This window comes from Dermacentor variabilis, chromosome 9 (assembly GCF_050947875.1).
Source record: "Dermacentor variabilis isolate Ectoservices chromosome 9, ASM5094787v1, whole genome shotgun sequence".
Lineage (NCBI taxonomy): Eukaryota > Metazoa > Arthropoda > Arachnida > Ixodida > Ixodidae > Dermacentor > Dermacentor variabilis.
Window position 1 is genome coordinate 24,766,116 of NC_134576.1, and position 15,509 is coordinate 24,781,624.

Here is a 15,509-nt window from a genome sequence, read left to right on the forward strand (position 1 = left end):
ATGCAACCACTGCACAGGTCTCGGCAGAACATTTTCTGCGTCATTAGGGAGCACATCGGAAGGCGACAAATCCTAGCTTCCCGGCACCCGCTTGCCGGCATTCCCTAGCGCAGTCTGCGCGGGCACTGTCGGCGCCATTAGAGACTTGACGCGATGTTTCCTTATGCCGCGTTGGATCACCAAAACTTCGACACAGCACACAAAGCAAACACCACCATGCCGACACCAGTCGCACAAACGAAAAACGCTGCCTACTTGCAGCGTATTGCGCAAAGAAACAAATCAGCTGCTGGATTGTTTTGACATGGCTTATTAAGCTGAAACCGGAACTGCTGTAGAGCCACTCTATCGAACCAGGCAGCAACAATGATGATGAGCGGGGATTTCCAGTAGCGCCACTTCGTGGGGCAGCAAGGAGGCTCCGTTCAAAACAAAAATGGCATTCAGCAAGTCGAACCATGCACCGGGTAGAGTCGCTGCATGGTGCTCTCGATCAAGTTGGCTCAAGGAGTGTCCGAAAAATCAGACGAGAGGTTGCAAGGTGTCCGAACTTTCGGCAGTTGTTATACATTATGGTCTATGGGAAGAATGGCAGTGCCGTGAAGCTGACCGAATAATCGGGCATGTCCGAATTTTTGGAGTCCGGAAAATCAGTCGGCGACTGTATTAAGAAGAGGGGCGATTTTGGGTATCTGATGAACAGCTGATTGACAACATCGTGAAGTTCATCACAGAAGGACAACGATGCAGTTGGTGGCCGATAACAGACACAAAAAATTATTTCACGAGAGTCAATGAGCACGCGCGCGCGCACAAGCTCAAGCGAGGATACAATTGGAATAACATGGGAAGCAAGACTATCGGCAACCGCCAGCAGAACACCACCACCAGACCGATAATCACAATCACATTGGTACAATTTGTAGCACTTTTCACAGTCCAAAATTTCTTCATTTTTAACTTTTGCAGAAAGCCAAGTCTCTGTCAGACCAACAATATCAGCAGAGCAGGAATCAATAGCGGAAGACAATTCCACGCGTTTGTTAAGAATACTCCGTATATTGGAAAGAAAAATAGAGACGTCTTTTGCGCAGGATCTGGGCGAGCATAGCTATGATGAACTGGAAGTGCCAGCATGTGCAGTTACAGCGCCAGCGCTATCATGCGTATCTACTGATCGTGCTGAAGCAATTTCGCGTACGCTGTCACTTACTGAGCAGTAAACGTACGTTTTTTTGTCCATGATCAGTTTATTCATGTGAAGAGAGCACGTCTTCCCGGCTACCTTTGCAAATTCTGTTAATTTCCTCCTTGAGTTTCGCATAGCTCTGCAATAATCTTCGCTAGCTGATACACCAGTCCCCTTGAGCTTATATTTCTGTGCCCAGACTGCATCCCTGACTTTAGACGATGAAAACTTGATGATAATTGGTCGAGTCTTTTTATCTGTGTAGGATCCTAACCTGTGCACTCGAGAAACTTCCGAGTCGAAAATTTGTATTTTAAGGTGACGAGACAAAACGTCTTGAACAACGCCTTCTGACTGAGCCCATGTCTCAGTCGGGCAGTCCGGTATTTCAAAGAACAAAAGGTTATCTCGTCTCGACCTGTCTTCAAGATCGTCCAGTCGAGAATTAAGTGCCTGGCCTTCCATTCTGACAGCTTCGGTGATTAGACGCGGTGCATCATTAAAAGCTGCAGAACCGTCGAATGATTCGACGAAGGATTCAACCACACATAATCTTACTGATAAGTTAGCGACGGTCTGTACTAAGGCCTCCTGCTTTGTCTTTAGGTCGTCGAGAGCTGCTTTGAGTTCAACATGACGGTGGTCAACATTTTCATAAAGTTTAGTGATAGCATCAAGTATTTCTAGGACCAGGGTTTAGTTCAACGTCACCGCAACACATTAAGAGCTTCGTAACAGATACGCATTCGCACGAGCACTGAAAGAGCACACTTGGGCACGGTAGGAGCAGCAGGCAGACGTTGCTAGTCCGCTTACAATAGAGAGAGGGGGGTTTACTAACCTGCACAAAAAGCAAGATCGGGTTTTTGAGCGACTGCATGGCTGCCGCTCCACCTTGCCCACTGAAGGGGCATAGGATTTCCAGTGCTCTTATATCCTCCTGCGTCGCTGCAGTCGCCAGCAGTGTTGTCGACCTGCTGGCCATGGAAGGGATGTGCCCGGTAAAGCCGAACTGATGACATGATGCATTATTGAAGATCGGGACCGTCAGCAACGCTGGTGATGGACAGCCGATGATCGCTGGATCCGAAGGTTGTAGCCACGTGCCAGACCGAGCGATAAACTGCACAAAAAGCAAGATCAGGATTTTGAGCGACTGCATGGCTGCCGCTCCACCGTGCCCACTGAAGGGGCGTAGAATTTCCAGTGCTCTTATATCCTCCTGCATCACTGCAGTCGCCAGCAGTGTTGTCGACCCGCGGACCAAGGAAGGGATGTGCCCGGTAAAGCAGAACTGATGACATGAGGGCGCATTATTGAAGATCGGGACCATCAGCAACACTGGTGACGGACAGTCGGTGATCGCTGGATCCGAAGGTTGTAACCACGTGCCAGACCGAGCGATAAACTGCACAAAAAGCAAGATCGGGTTTTTGAGCGACTGCATGGCTGCCGCTCCACCGTGCCCACTGAAGGGGCGTAGGATTTCCAGTGCTCTTATATCCTCCTGCGTCGCTGCAGTCGCCAGCAGTGTTGTTGACCCGCTGACCACGGAAGGGAAGTGCCCGGTAAAGCAGAACTGATGACATGAGGACGCATTGTTGAAGATCGGGACCGGACTGTCAGCAACGCTGGTGATGGACAGCCATGGAAGGGATATGCCCGGTAAAGCAGAACTGATGACATGAGGACAACATTATTGAAGATCGGGACTGGACCGTCAGCAATGCTGGTGATGGACAGCCGGTGATCGCTGGATCCGAAGGTTGTAGCCACGTGCCAGACCGAGCGATAAACTGCACAAAAAGCAAGATCAGCTTTTTGAGCGACTGCATGGCTGCCGCTCCACCGTGCCCAACCAATTACGTCAGAACGCGGACTGCCTGTCTCGATATCCCGTTGATCTGCCCGACAACACCAACCCTGACACCAATGCTTGTGTTCTTTTTATCTCTGACTTTTTTCATGTCGGCAATGAACAACGGCATGATCTGGCGTTACGTTCCCTCATCGACCGTCTCAGCTCCAGTGCTTCTGACGAGTCTCTTCAGATGCTTACCTTACATAGTGGAACCTTATACCGCCACAATGTATACCCTGCAGGCCCTGAGCACTTGTTGGTGGTACCCTCCCACATCCATTCCACTGTCCTCCAGCAGCTTCACGACGAACCCACAGCAGGCCACCTTAATATAACACGCACTTATGATCATGTGCGGCGGCGTTTCTTTTGGCGTGGGCTTTATCGCTCCATGCAGAAGTATGTTGGCAGCTGCGAGCTGTGTCAACAACACAAGAGGCCACCAACACTTCCTGCCGGCCTTCTTCAGCCTATCGATGTCCCAGTAGAGCCGTTGTTCTGCATTGGCCTTGATCTGATCAGACCTTTCCCTACATCAGCATCGGGGAACAAATGGGTTGCTGCCGCAACAGACTATGCCAAGCGCTACGCTATTACACGTACCATATATTTTCCAGCCGTTATATCCCATGTGAACAAGAAAATATGCAAGGCACGCGCAATCGTGAACAGTATATAGCTGCCAGCCGCAGCAGCTTCACCACAATACTCGCCTGCCTGTCTAATGTGAAAACACCGGCGCGCACTCAATTTCTCATTTCAGCACCAGTAAATCTTCTACAGGATCGTCACAGGCAGCATTCACAGCTATCGCCGCCAATCCTATTGTAATAAGCATCTTCGCCTATCTGTTTCATAGCGCACGTGCCTTCAGAAGCATGGCGCACGCTTTTAATAGGCAATAACCGAAACGTGCCACTGTCTTTGCTGCAGACTGCAATCATATATGTTTTGGGGCCGCTAGATCCCATTTGAACAAGAAAAGGCATGAGGCACACGCCATCAAGAGCAGTAAATAGCCACCTGTCTCACGTGAAAGCGATGTCATGCACAATTTCTTATTCCGGCACCAGCAAATATCTGCCCGGGTCGTCACAGGCCACATTCACAGTTATTGCCGCAGAACTTATTGTGATAAGTATCTTCACCTGTTTTACAGTGCTTGGTGCGTAGTGCCATTGGTAGCTTACTGCATGCTTTTAGTAGGCGATAATCCAAATGCGCCGCCATTGCCTGCTGCAGGCGCATCCGGCGTTGCTCACCATCTCGATTTTGTTTCGGTTTCCCATCGCCCTCTTAAAAGACCATGCAATAGGAAAACGACAATATGCGTCTCGGGCTGCTGGAGCACCAGCAGCTCAACTCGCGTCAACGTCTCGTTTCTCAGTGATCCGCATGACGCTTCGCATTACATAGATGTCAACAAAAGTTAAGTCTGTCAAATTTTTTTAGTTACTTCAGATCGTACATTTTCCCAGTTAGTACGTTCTTTCTCGTTTTTTATTTTTTTCAGAAACGTGTAAACGAGGTTCTGCTGTATGTGTGTGTGTGTCATCTCAAAGAGACAGAAAAACCATTTCGTCTTTGCAGTGACGGTCGAAACACGACATAAGTGGCTCGTTGCCGCTTCAGCTGCGCATGGCTTCCTAAGATTAAAAGCTCAGCATAGATGCCACAGCTGCCACTGGGTGCTGCCACGAGCTGTGTCGCATTCAACCTTTGGGCCTGGCCAGTGAGGCATTGTGCCCTTGCACCCCTTTACCGGCTCCCCTGTGTAGCTTCCAGTGCGCTAGTGGAAATGAAAGCAGAGCGAAAGGCAATGATCAGTCCCATAACTGCGTCCAACTTCGTTTGTGCTTGAAGTATTCGAAAAATTTAGTGGCAGTAGATACACGAGCCAATGCAGTTTAATAGTGATGTCATTCTATGACATCACTATTCAGAACATCAGAACATCACAGCTACAGAACAGGTATTCAGCTTTAACTCAGGAAGAGGACCTTAGTGTTGAAGCAATGAACGACAATCTTGTGGGCATCATTAAGGAGTGTGCAATGGAAGTCGGTGTTAACTCCGCTAGGCAGGAAACCAGCAAACTATCGCAGGAGATGAAAGATCTGATCAAGAAACGCCAATGTATGAAAGCATCTAACCCTACAGCTAGAATAGAACTGGCAGAACTTTCGAAGTTAATCTACAAGCGTAAGACAGTTGACATAAGGAAGTATAATATGGATAGAATTGAACATGCTCTCAGGAGCGGAGGAAACCTAAAAACAGTGAAGAAGAAACTAGGAATTGGCAAGAATCAGATGTATGCGTTAAGAGACAAAGCCGGCAATATCATTACTAATATGGATGAGATAGTTCAAGTGGCTGAGGAGTTCTATAGAGATTTATACAGTACCAGTGGCACCAACGACGATAATGGAAGAGAAAATAGTCTAGAGGAATTCGAAATCCCGAAGGTAACGCCGGAAGAAGTAAAGAAAGCCTTAGGAGATATGCAAAGGGGGAAGGCAGCTGGGGAGGATCAGGTAACAGCAGATTTGTTGAAGGATGGTGGGCATATTGTTCTAGAGAAACTGGCCACCCTGTATACGCAATGCCTCATGACCTCGAGCGTACCGGAATCTTGGAAGAACGCTAACATAATCCTAATCCATAAGAAAGGGGACGCCAAAGACTTGAAAAATTATAGACCGATCAGCTTACTGTCCGTTGCCTACAAAGTATTTACTAAGGTAATTGCAAATAGAATCAGGAACACCTTAGACTTCTGTCAACCAAAGGACCAGGCAGGATTCCGTAAAGGCTACTCAACAATAGACCATATTCACACTATCAATCAAGTGATAGAGAAATGTGCAGAATATAACCAACCCTTATATATAGCTTTCATTGATTACGAGAAAGCGTTTGATTCAGTCGAAACCTCAGCAGTCATGGAGGCATTACGGAATCAGGGTGTAGATGAGCCATATGTAAAAATACTGGAAGATATCTATAGCGGCTCCACAGCCACCGTAGTCCTCCATAAAGCAAGCAACAAAATCCCAATAAAGAAAGGCGTCAGGCAGGGAGATACGATATCTCCAATGCTATTCACAGCGTGTTTACTGGAGGTATTCAGAGACCTGGATTGGGAAGAATTGGGGATAAAAGTTAATGGAGAATACCTTAGTAACTTGCGATTCGCTGATGATATTGCCTTGCTTAGTAACTCAGGGGACCAATTGCAATGCATGCTCACTGACCTGGAGAGGCAAAGCAGAAGAGTGGGTCTAAAAATTAATATGCAGAAAACTAAAGTAATGCTTAATAGTCTCGGGAGAGAACAGCAATTTACAATAGGCATCGAGGCACTGGAAGTCGTAAGGGAATACATCTACTTAGGGCAGGTAGTGACGGCGGATCCGGATCATGAGACGGAAATAATCAGAAGAATAAGAATGGGCTGGAGTGCGTTTGGCAGGCAGTCCCAAATCATGAACAGCAGGTTGCCGTTATCCCTCAAGAGAAAAGTATATAATAGCTGTGTCTTACCAGTACTCACCTACGGGGCAGAAACCTGGAGGCTTACGAAAAGGGTTCTACTCAAATTGAGGACGACACAACGAGCTATGGAAAGAAGAATGATAGGTGTAACGTTAAGGGATAAGAAAAGAGCAGATTGGGTGAGGGAACAAACGCGAGTTAATGACATCTTAGTTGAAATCAAGAAAAAGAAATGGGCATGGGCAGGACATGTAATGAGGAGGGAAGATAACCGATGGTCATTAAGGGTTACGGACTGGATCCCAAGGGAAGGGAAGCGTAGCAGGGGGCGGCAGAAAGTTAGGTGGGCGGATGAGATTAAGAAGTTTGCAGGGACGGCATGGCCACAATTAGAACATGACCGGGGTTGTTGGAGAAGTATGGGAGAGGCCTTTGCCCTGCAGTGGGCGTAACCAGGCTGATGATGATGATGATGATTAGTTGGAAAAGTGTATCAGGGCCCCTTTAAAAGGTTAAGTTGGGGGCCAGACACACTAACCACTGAGTTAACTGCTGAGCTTGGATATTTGTATGGATTGCATTGTAGATTTGGAAAGTAGTCTCATCTTCTCATATACTTTGCAGGCAACAGCAAGCGATTCACTCATGCTGCATAGCCTGTACGGACCAAAACATGTAAAAATCGGTTTTTTGTGCATGATAACGCAGATCACTGAGGAGGAAATGTAGTGGTACAGATTGGAAGAGGGTGTCAACACGAGACACGACTTTTGCCAGTGTAGTCTGAGGTATGATTCTCAGTCTCTTTAATGGATGGCTGTTTAAAAATTCAGAGCGTTAAACATTAATAAAGGAATGAATTCTGGCCTGAACTTCGCTGTCTGAAGGTAACAGGAAGACAGCTTGACTTAAAGAAAAAAAAGACACTTTGGCCTCATTATAATGATGTTGCATCTGACACAAAAATACCTTTATTATATCTGATATTCATCGCCCACACTGGGACGATGCTATCAGGAAAAGCCCTAGCAGCTGGGAGGGAATGCTTCGTCTGCCTCTCGCTCCAACGGGTCACCGAAACTCGAGATTACGCAACCTCCAATGCTAAATGTGTGGGAAGACAGCTTACATGATGCCATGCTGTCCTGGCATGCCCACTCTTTGCACACGAAGCAGATTACCTCTAAAATAGGGTGTGTGGCTGTGTGCTCACCCACGCTTGCAGCCATGTGCAGCCACTACCGAGACCCGCGATAACTTACCCCCAACTCTGCCCCCATCCCTCCGTCCGACTTGGTTGCATTACCGCGAGCTCACTCCCCTCTTTCTTTCCTTTTGCTCCCACAGAAAGGCATCACTTGTAAATCCACCATCTTTCTTGTCATCACACTTGGACTTTATATGGCAGCATGATGCAGCTCCTTTTTGGCAATCGCTCTTGTCACACGATTTAAGAGATGCGTTTGCAATTCAATCATTTGGCCATCTGCACCCACAGAAGTTTCTATTTATTGTCTTGGCATGCCTTTGCAGCAGCAGTGAAATTTCATTATACTGAAATCGCATACAAACACACTTCGTTGTATTGAGGTTCTAAATACATGGCGTTCTATGGACAAGAGGTTATGAAAAGTTAAATACTTCGTTATAGCACGAATTTTATTATATCGAAGTTTGTTGTATCGAGGTTTAACTGTATCAAGATTTGACTATGTGTATCTTTCAAGAGCTCAGTTTGTAGGGCTGTTCGAATAGTGAAATTTCTGAATAGAATAGAATACAGATACTGGCAAAAATGGCCTTCAAATATTGAATCAAGTATACAATATTTTATTTCTAGCACACTGAAATATAAAGTTCACAGGAAATCCTCTTGGTAAAAAAGCATTCATTCAAGGAGAGAAGTGTGTTGGTATAGCACCAAGTGTTGTTTTAAAGTGATGCAAATGTGTTCTGAATGGCCAAATAGCAAGTTGCTTTGCCTAAATGTGAGGAATTCATAACAAATGAATGAAAATTGTTGAGCAGGGGTTATCGGCCCTATCTGTTCGCTCAGCAACTGGTGCCCCTCCACAGCAGAATCATTTGGAACAGTCCTCACTGCCGTCATTATCTTTCCTGTAAGACTACGATAAGTGTTCTTATCCCCTTTACACATTCGAAGGAAATGAATATTCGACAATTTCGAATAGTAAATTATCAAATCGAATGACAAAGACTATTCGATCTGAATTCGAAATATGGAATATTGGAACACCCCTACTGATTTACTGTTGGTGCTCTCCAGAAGCACATGATGGGCAACAGACTGCATTGTTTGTTGACTTGTAATTGTTGAGCTGGTGTGCACCTTGTGAAGCGTAAGATAACTTAGCCCCTTGTCACTGTCTGTTTCAGTACACGATAGATGTGGATGGGCTTCCCGAGCTTATGAACAAGATCTTCCGGGACCTGGGCATCACAAATCCTTCCGAGTACAAAGTGAGTACTTGAACATATGCTTTTTGTTTGCTTATTGCAAAGCGACATGAAGAGTACCTTGCTGGCACAAAGACTACCGTAAGATTTCAAGCATGCGCCCCCCTTATGGTGGAAGATAATCCATGAAAGTTTGCGGGGGGACCGTTCGCGGACAGAAATTTAAGTACTGTCAGCCCTGGATCTGGCGGCCAGTGAGCTAGGCCTATACCATGTCCCAGCAATTGCAGGCTCACCTGGCTTGCTTGTTTGCTTCCATTGGCGTCAATAAAATCAAATGTATTGCAATTTAAGCGCAACATAATTGTATACATGTTGTGCTAACCAACATGGGCACTTTATTACGCATGTCACGAGTGTCACCTGTCTTTGATTCGATGGCCCAGCGAGCTAAGCCTGCCGGCTCGCAGTCATCGGCGGCTGTCAACAGAGCTGACACTGCAAATGTGACCTTTAGGAAACACATCTACGCTGCTCGCATAGCCATGTTTATATTGGCATCTTTTGTTTAAAACAAGAGATCTGTCCAGACACCTTTGTTTTCACTTTATTTGCGACGTCATTCCAAGCGTCCATGCAGGGGCGTGAGCTACGCACTGCTCGCTCAGCCGTACCATGCAGGGTACGACTTCGCACATTTTATCGAAATGGCAACTGACGAAGGCTATGGCATAACTGTAGCTATGCAGATACCTGGCTACGGGGAACTATTGGGCCTCGGCAGAAGTGCAGCTAAACACTAAATTTCTTTCTCACTAAATTGTGTCATTTTATGTAATTTAATACTAAATTTCGTAAAAACTTGACAAATGAAACTGTAGCCAAGCGATTTAGTGAAGGAGGAAATAAAGAGAAAAGGCATGGATGGTAATCAGAAATGTGTCTGGTTTTCTACCCTACTCTGGGGGACAGGAAAGAGGGAATAGAAAGATAAGAGAGGGAGGGGAGGTGGAGGAAAGCTGCGGTGAGCTTTCACATGCACACCGAGGGCCTGAGCAAGTCAAAGGCGTTCACATAGGCCAGTCACCCTCAAGGAAATGGTTCGGTCAAAATGCACGTAGCAGGGAACAGGGTGAAGAAAGGGAGAGGGCACAGTGCTTGGTAGCTGGCGCCAATTTCAAATCATTCGAAAGTGGAGAGGGGGGGGTGCTTGCATAGGTAGGGGCGCTTTCTCAGAAATTTACAGTGTTCATATAAGAAAAATCGCAAAATTGAGGAAGATGTCAAAAGCATTCAAAGGAGCCCTCCAACAACCTTGAGGAATGGTGCGGGATATGTCAAATATTAAAGCAACTATGTCGCTAGTATTTTCTCACAGAAAGCACTTGCTTTATGTGCCTCGTATGAGCAGAGGTATTAGTGATCATATGAATTTGTTGTCCCTACTGCAGCTGAAAACTTTGATGCTATGGGGACATGGCCTGCGATGTACCACTTGTTGATGTGACGAGCTTTGGTATCAACATAGTGGTACAAGTATACTGTCACATGCCACCAGGTTGCACTTACAGTGCATCACTGGTTGCACCATCAGTTCTTTTTTTTTTATGCCAGGTTTCGCATGAAATACATGATCACTGTCACTAAAGATGGAGGCATTGACTCACTTATTCCCAAATCTTACCGGCGTTTTAATTGACCACTAAAGAAAACACCCCATGTCAAAATTCTACGTCAAAGGAAAGTGATAACAAAGAAGCAGCTTCTATAAATCACAAAATGTCCACTGAACTTGCACGCGAAAAATACCCAACAGTCATAGGGTTAAGGGTCACGCAACATTGTGAATTACATTACCTCTATGTATTTGGAGATTTTTCTTACAATGCGTTCACAAAAATGGCAGGTTCATGGTACTTTCCCACATTCAGGCTGTTTTTCATGCAAGAAAAGCTCCTGAACATTGCAGGACCGAACATTTCGTAAACATGGAACGTGGTACAGCATTCATTGATCAACAGTCAACTGGCTGTAAAGTAAATGGCATTGAAATCAGTGATGTGAGCGGGAGCTCGTGTCATAATGTTAAAGTGGCATTGCCACCAATTCCTTGGTTTTCCATGCTCCCTGCCGAGTGAATCCTTTTAACATTTCTGTTATTTGAGATGTGCAGTGTACCAGTGCAGCCTAACACTATTTATACAGAGCTGATGTGCATCAGTAAGCCTGAACAGGTAACTTGCATTACACACATTATGTATATTTGCATTTACAAAACATGCCTAAGTTGTCACCAACAGCTTACCGCCACCTTTAAAAAAAAAAGTGTACAGTCAAACCTTGATATGTCGAATGTGGATATATTGAATTATTGTGTAGATCGAACACTTGCTATATCACCTGGAAAATCGCATATGTTTCTAATTTTTTATTTCGAATGGGGTTGGGGGGCGTAAAATGGTTACATCGAGCTCTGCCACCCCAGACCACGTGCGCTCTGTTGACTGGTGGTGAGCTTTTCCACAATGCCCTCCAAGATAGCGGTGGCATGATGGGCATTCCAGAGTGCTGCGCACATCCATCACGCCGAGGGCACCATTTGAACGTAGCGGCGTACGCACACGGCGGCTTGGCTTGTTCGACAACGTCAGTGACGCATTGCACTTGCTGCAGTGACTCCTCCTCGGTGCCGTGCTCTGCGCCTGCTGCGCGTCGTGAGGACTGGCTGTTTGCATCCACAAAGACGCGCGACAGCACGCGCTCACTGGGCTCACTCATAGACTCCTTGGCAGACACCACTTAATACTTTTGTTATTGACAGTGTTTCAAAATGCTTCGTTTGACAAATGTGGAGGTCGCAGCAGAAGTAGCGGCCAAACGAAGACGCTGCCGAGGTTGACCTCGCAAGTGCTGATGTTGCCCCACTCCCGACTTCATCTGGGGCTGTAGCTGCTTTAGCCCTTCTACGCCGCTACTGCAGCACACCGGCCTATCGCTTGCGGATTGTCTAGACTGCGTTAAGGACTGCACGTTTAAGCACACAGCTGCCAATAAGAAGCCGGCTACACTGCTGCAGTACTTTCAGCCAAGTAAATAAATACTTTGCGTGAAGCTTCAAGTGAGTATTTACTGCGCCACGATTGGGGATCGTTGTTCAGAGCGCGCGTTCAGTTGCACCGCGCGGTCCCAACAATGATCCCCAATCGCGCTCCATTGATTGATTTGCAGAATCTTTTGACACATTTTTTATGTGATTTTATACATAGAATTCTGGCTATATTGAACTATTTCGCGATAACCGTGCTGTTCTATATAACGAGGTTCGACTGTACATTCATTGGCATTCTAAGTAAGGGCAGAAACTTGGATGATAACTAGAAAGCTTGAAACGAAGCACTGCACAGCAAACCACGGAATAAAAAATGTTAGGTGTAACGTCTTAGAAACAGGAAGACATCAGTTTGGTTTAGAGAGAAAATGGGGGTAGTCAATATTATAGTTGATATTAAAAGGAAAAATGGAGCTGGGCACGTCATAAACACATAAGATGGATAACCGGTCGTCTATTATGAGTTATGGAATAGGTCCCAAGATAAGGGAAGCGCAGTTGAGGACAACACAGAATTAGGTGGTATGATGAAATTTGCAAGCATAATTAAGATGGGGTCACCTGGTGTAAGACAGGGGTAATTGGAAACTGATGGGAGAGGCATTCATCCAGCTGTGAACGTAAATGGGCTGATGATGATGATGACGGTGAACAATGGCAAACATAAATACATAGCACATCTACTATGAATAGTGCATACAGTTCAGGAAAACTGCCACAAACATTTTTCTATGGCCTTGTTAACTAGGAAAGTAAGTTCTTCTCGAGACCTCTCAAGCTGCAGGAAGCACCTTTTACCGAAGGACCTGTTCCAGAATTTTTTCTGCAACAACATTATTTTATTTTATTTGAAGTTATCAGGACATTTAAGTGGGGATGAGGGTCTTAAAAAAAGGTTTCTTTTAATTGTTATCCTATCTTGATAAATATTGGCATGCATGTGCATCATTGAATGGATATCTCAAATGTACAACAATTTAAAATATCTTATTTAGAAAGAAAGTTATGACAAAATCCCACATTGTAATTAGGTAATTTCTCATGGTTCATTATGGTAGCTTCAAATTAAAAAAGGTACTTTTCAGAACTATGTGGTTCTTCTTAAAGGTCCACCCCACAGGCTAAAGCTAATTAAATGTCAGTAAAGCTGTTTCATTGATCAGAAATAATTTTAAAACTTGGAAGGTAAGAATTAGCTTCTAGTAATTAGCTTGCTTATCAAATAATTACAATTGCATCCAGGTTATGAAAGAAAGAAATGCTTTAGCCTGTAGTTCAGTTGTTACTGAAAAGAATGATACCAAGTTTGTTTAAATCCGTTCATGGAAACTTCCTCAAAACATCTGTAAGGCAGAAGCACTTAACAAAAATAACAAAGCTGAGATAATCGCGGTCAAAATTTTGAGAGCATTTGCAATTTTATCTATTGAGCCTCTAAGAAAAAGAAAGGCTTTAGAATGAAGCTCTATTCTTACTGAACAAAATAAAACTGGATTTATTAAAATTGGTTCACTCAGACATGATCAAAACATGCATACTGCAAAGGCATGTTACAAAAAAAAAGTGAGTCGCTTCACGGTGTTCAGCCACTTTACAGCAGTCCTGGGCAATAGTCCTGGCTCACATTGGGCTTGTGTCTCTTGGCCATCCTCCTCTTGAGCTTTTCGCTCTCTGTGTGCCCTTTGTTAGCCTTGCAGAGCCTCCTGTTGTCCTTCTCAAGGCTCCTTCGGATGAGGCAGCTCCCAGGGCTGTAGCCAAGGTGCCCTGCAATCACTCGCTGGTTGAAACCTGGAACTGCTTCTGCGACAGCCCTTTCCACAGCAACCAGAGACTCGTGTGTGTTTTTGGAGCTTTGACTCCATGTAACAGAGTGCAGGCACTCAATCGCATTTTGGGTCATCCCATCAGCACAGCTGTGCAAGAGGGCACGGTCACCCAGCCTTGCAAAGACTGGCTCCAGAGCAGTACGGACAGAGGCTGGCAGTGAACTTTCGTGGGTGGTCGTTTTTCATGACTAGCCAGTGCAAGGTTATAAACGCACCATGAACTGTAACCTTCTGCACAGCGACTGTGGTTCATCTGTGGCGGTCATATGGAACAGTGTGGCATTCATTGCCTTCTGCATGGCTAGGACCCCATGCTTTTGGCTCCCCAGAGCATATACATAATATGCTGCGATCTTCTTGACCTTGCGCTTACTTTTTCTCCTGCAAGGTGCGGAGACCAGTCCCCATCCTCTTGTGAACATGGTTGAGGCAGTCCTGTTTTCTCTATGTCGCTACATCCATAGACGCCCTCTTCTTTCAAGGCATGGAATGTGCAGCTGTCACCACCTGAAAGGATGGTTGTATAGCGCAGCCCATTATTTTCTAGGGAGCGCCTGAACAGAATCAGGTCTGCCTCAACCTCCACCCATCTGGCACTGCAGTATATACTTTTTAGGCACTTGTGGTCGACTGCCCAGTCACCATAGCCATCATGACTTGGGTCAGGTGCCCTCTGGCAGCCACGGCAGTACCTAGACAACACAACGTGGCCTAACACCAGGCTCGTGTACAGTTCAGTGATGCACCCACCAGCAATGTTGGATTTGTGTCCACGAGTCTTCCACGTGCCGTCAAAGATGATGCCAACATTCCCAACCGGACTGAGGAAGTCCTTGTAGAGGGTCTTGACTACCTCTACACTTGCCATTTCTGTGACTGTAGCAGCTGCTTGGTAAGCTACCACCGTGGTGTCCACCATGATGGCCACGGTGGGAGAGGTTCAGGGTGGCACAGAAGTCTGCAAGCGCAGTCACTCCCTTTCCAATGCTCTGGATACCTTTCACAGCACTTGCGTTTATCTCAAAGGGCATGATCGCAGATGGGCCGTCGACTCGTGGTGACAAAAAGTGGTTCTCGGCGAAATCACAACCAGAGCACATGATATCCAGGCCATATTGGCTCTTGTTACACTTAGAGAACTGTAGACTGACTGTCCCGCACTTGTTACACGTAGCAGTAGCAAAATATTTTTACATCACTCTCGTGTCGACAATGAGGAACTCCCTGTCGTGATCATTGTCTTCGTCACTCGCCATGACGTCTAGCAGGTTGAACTTCCGCGAAGTCATCGAAATCTCTGCCAAAGAAGATTTCACATTATTTTTCACGTTTTTTGCATCTGCACACTGTAAAACACAGTGTCCATGCGCTCCGCGTGCGAACTTGGCCTGGGCATGTCATTGTAGATGCGCTCAGCGCATGAGTTTGCTCCAGCAGCATCAAGCGGCGACGAACGAACTTATGATGGCACCGAAGTCGACGTTGTTGAGCATGGCCCAGCCGTACTGGCCGCAGAAGAAACAGCCGGCGGCCCCACCAAAGTTGCGATTTTCACTGACGCAATGTTCTTGTTCCAAGCGCGTCTCTTTTTGCTGCACACTTTCTGTG

At 45.9% G+C, this 15,509-nt stretch overlaps 1 protein-coding gene across 4 annotated transcripts in view; it reads left to right on the top strand.

The window, feature by feature from the left end:
• The window catches only part of LOC142592555 (uncharacterized), a 415,001-nt gene that overhangs the window by 373,091 nt on the left and 26,401 nt on the right, over positions 1–15,509 (top strand). For all 4 annotated transcript variants that reach the window (XM_075704064.1, XM_075704063.1, XM_075704065.1 and 1 more), the window contains one exon: positions 8,946–9,029. In XM_075704064.1, the coding sequence (XP_075560179.1) occupies positions 8,946–9,029 (84 nt within the window). The remainder of the gene's footprint in view (positions 1–8,945; positions 9,030–15,509) is intronic.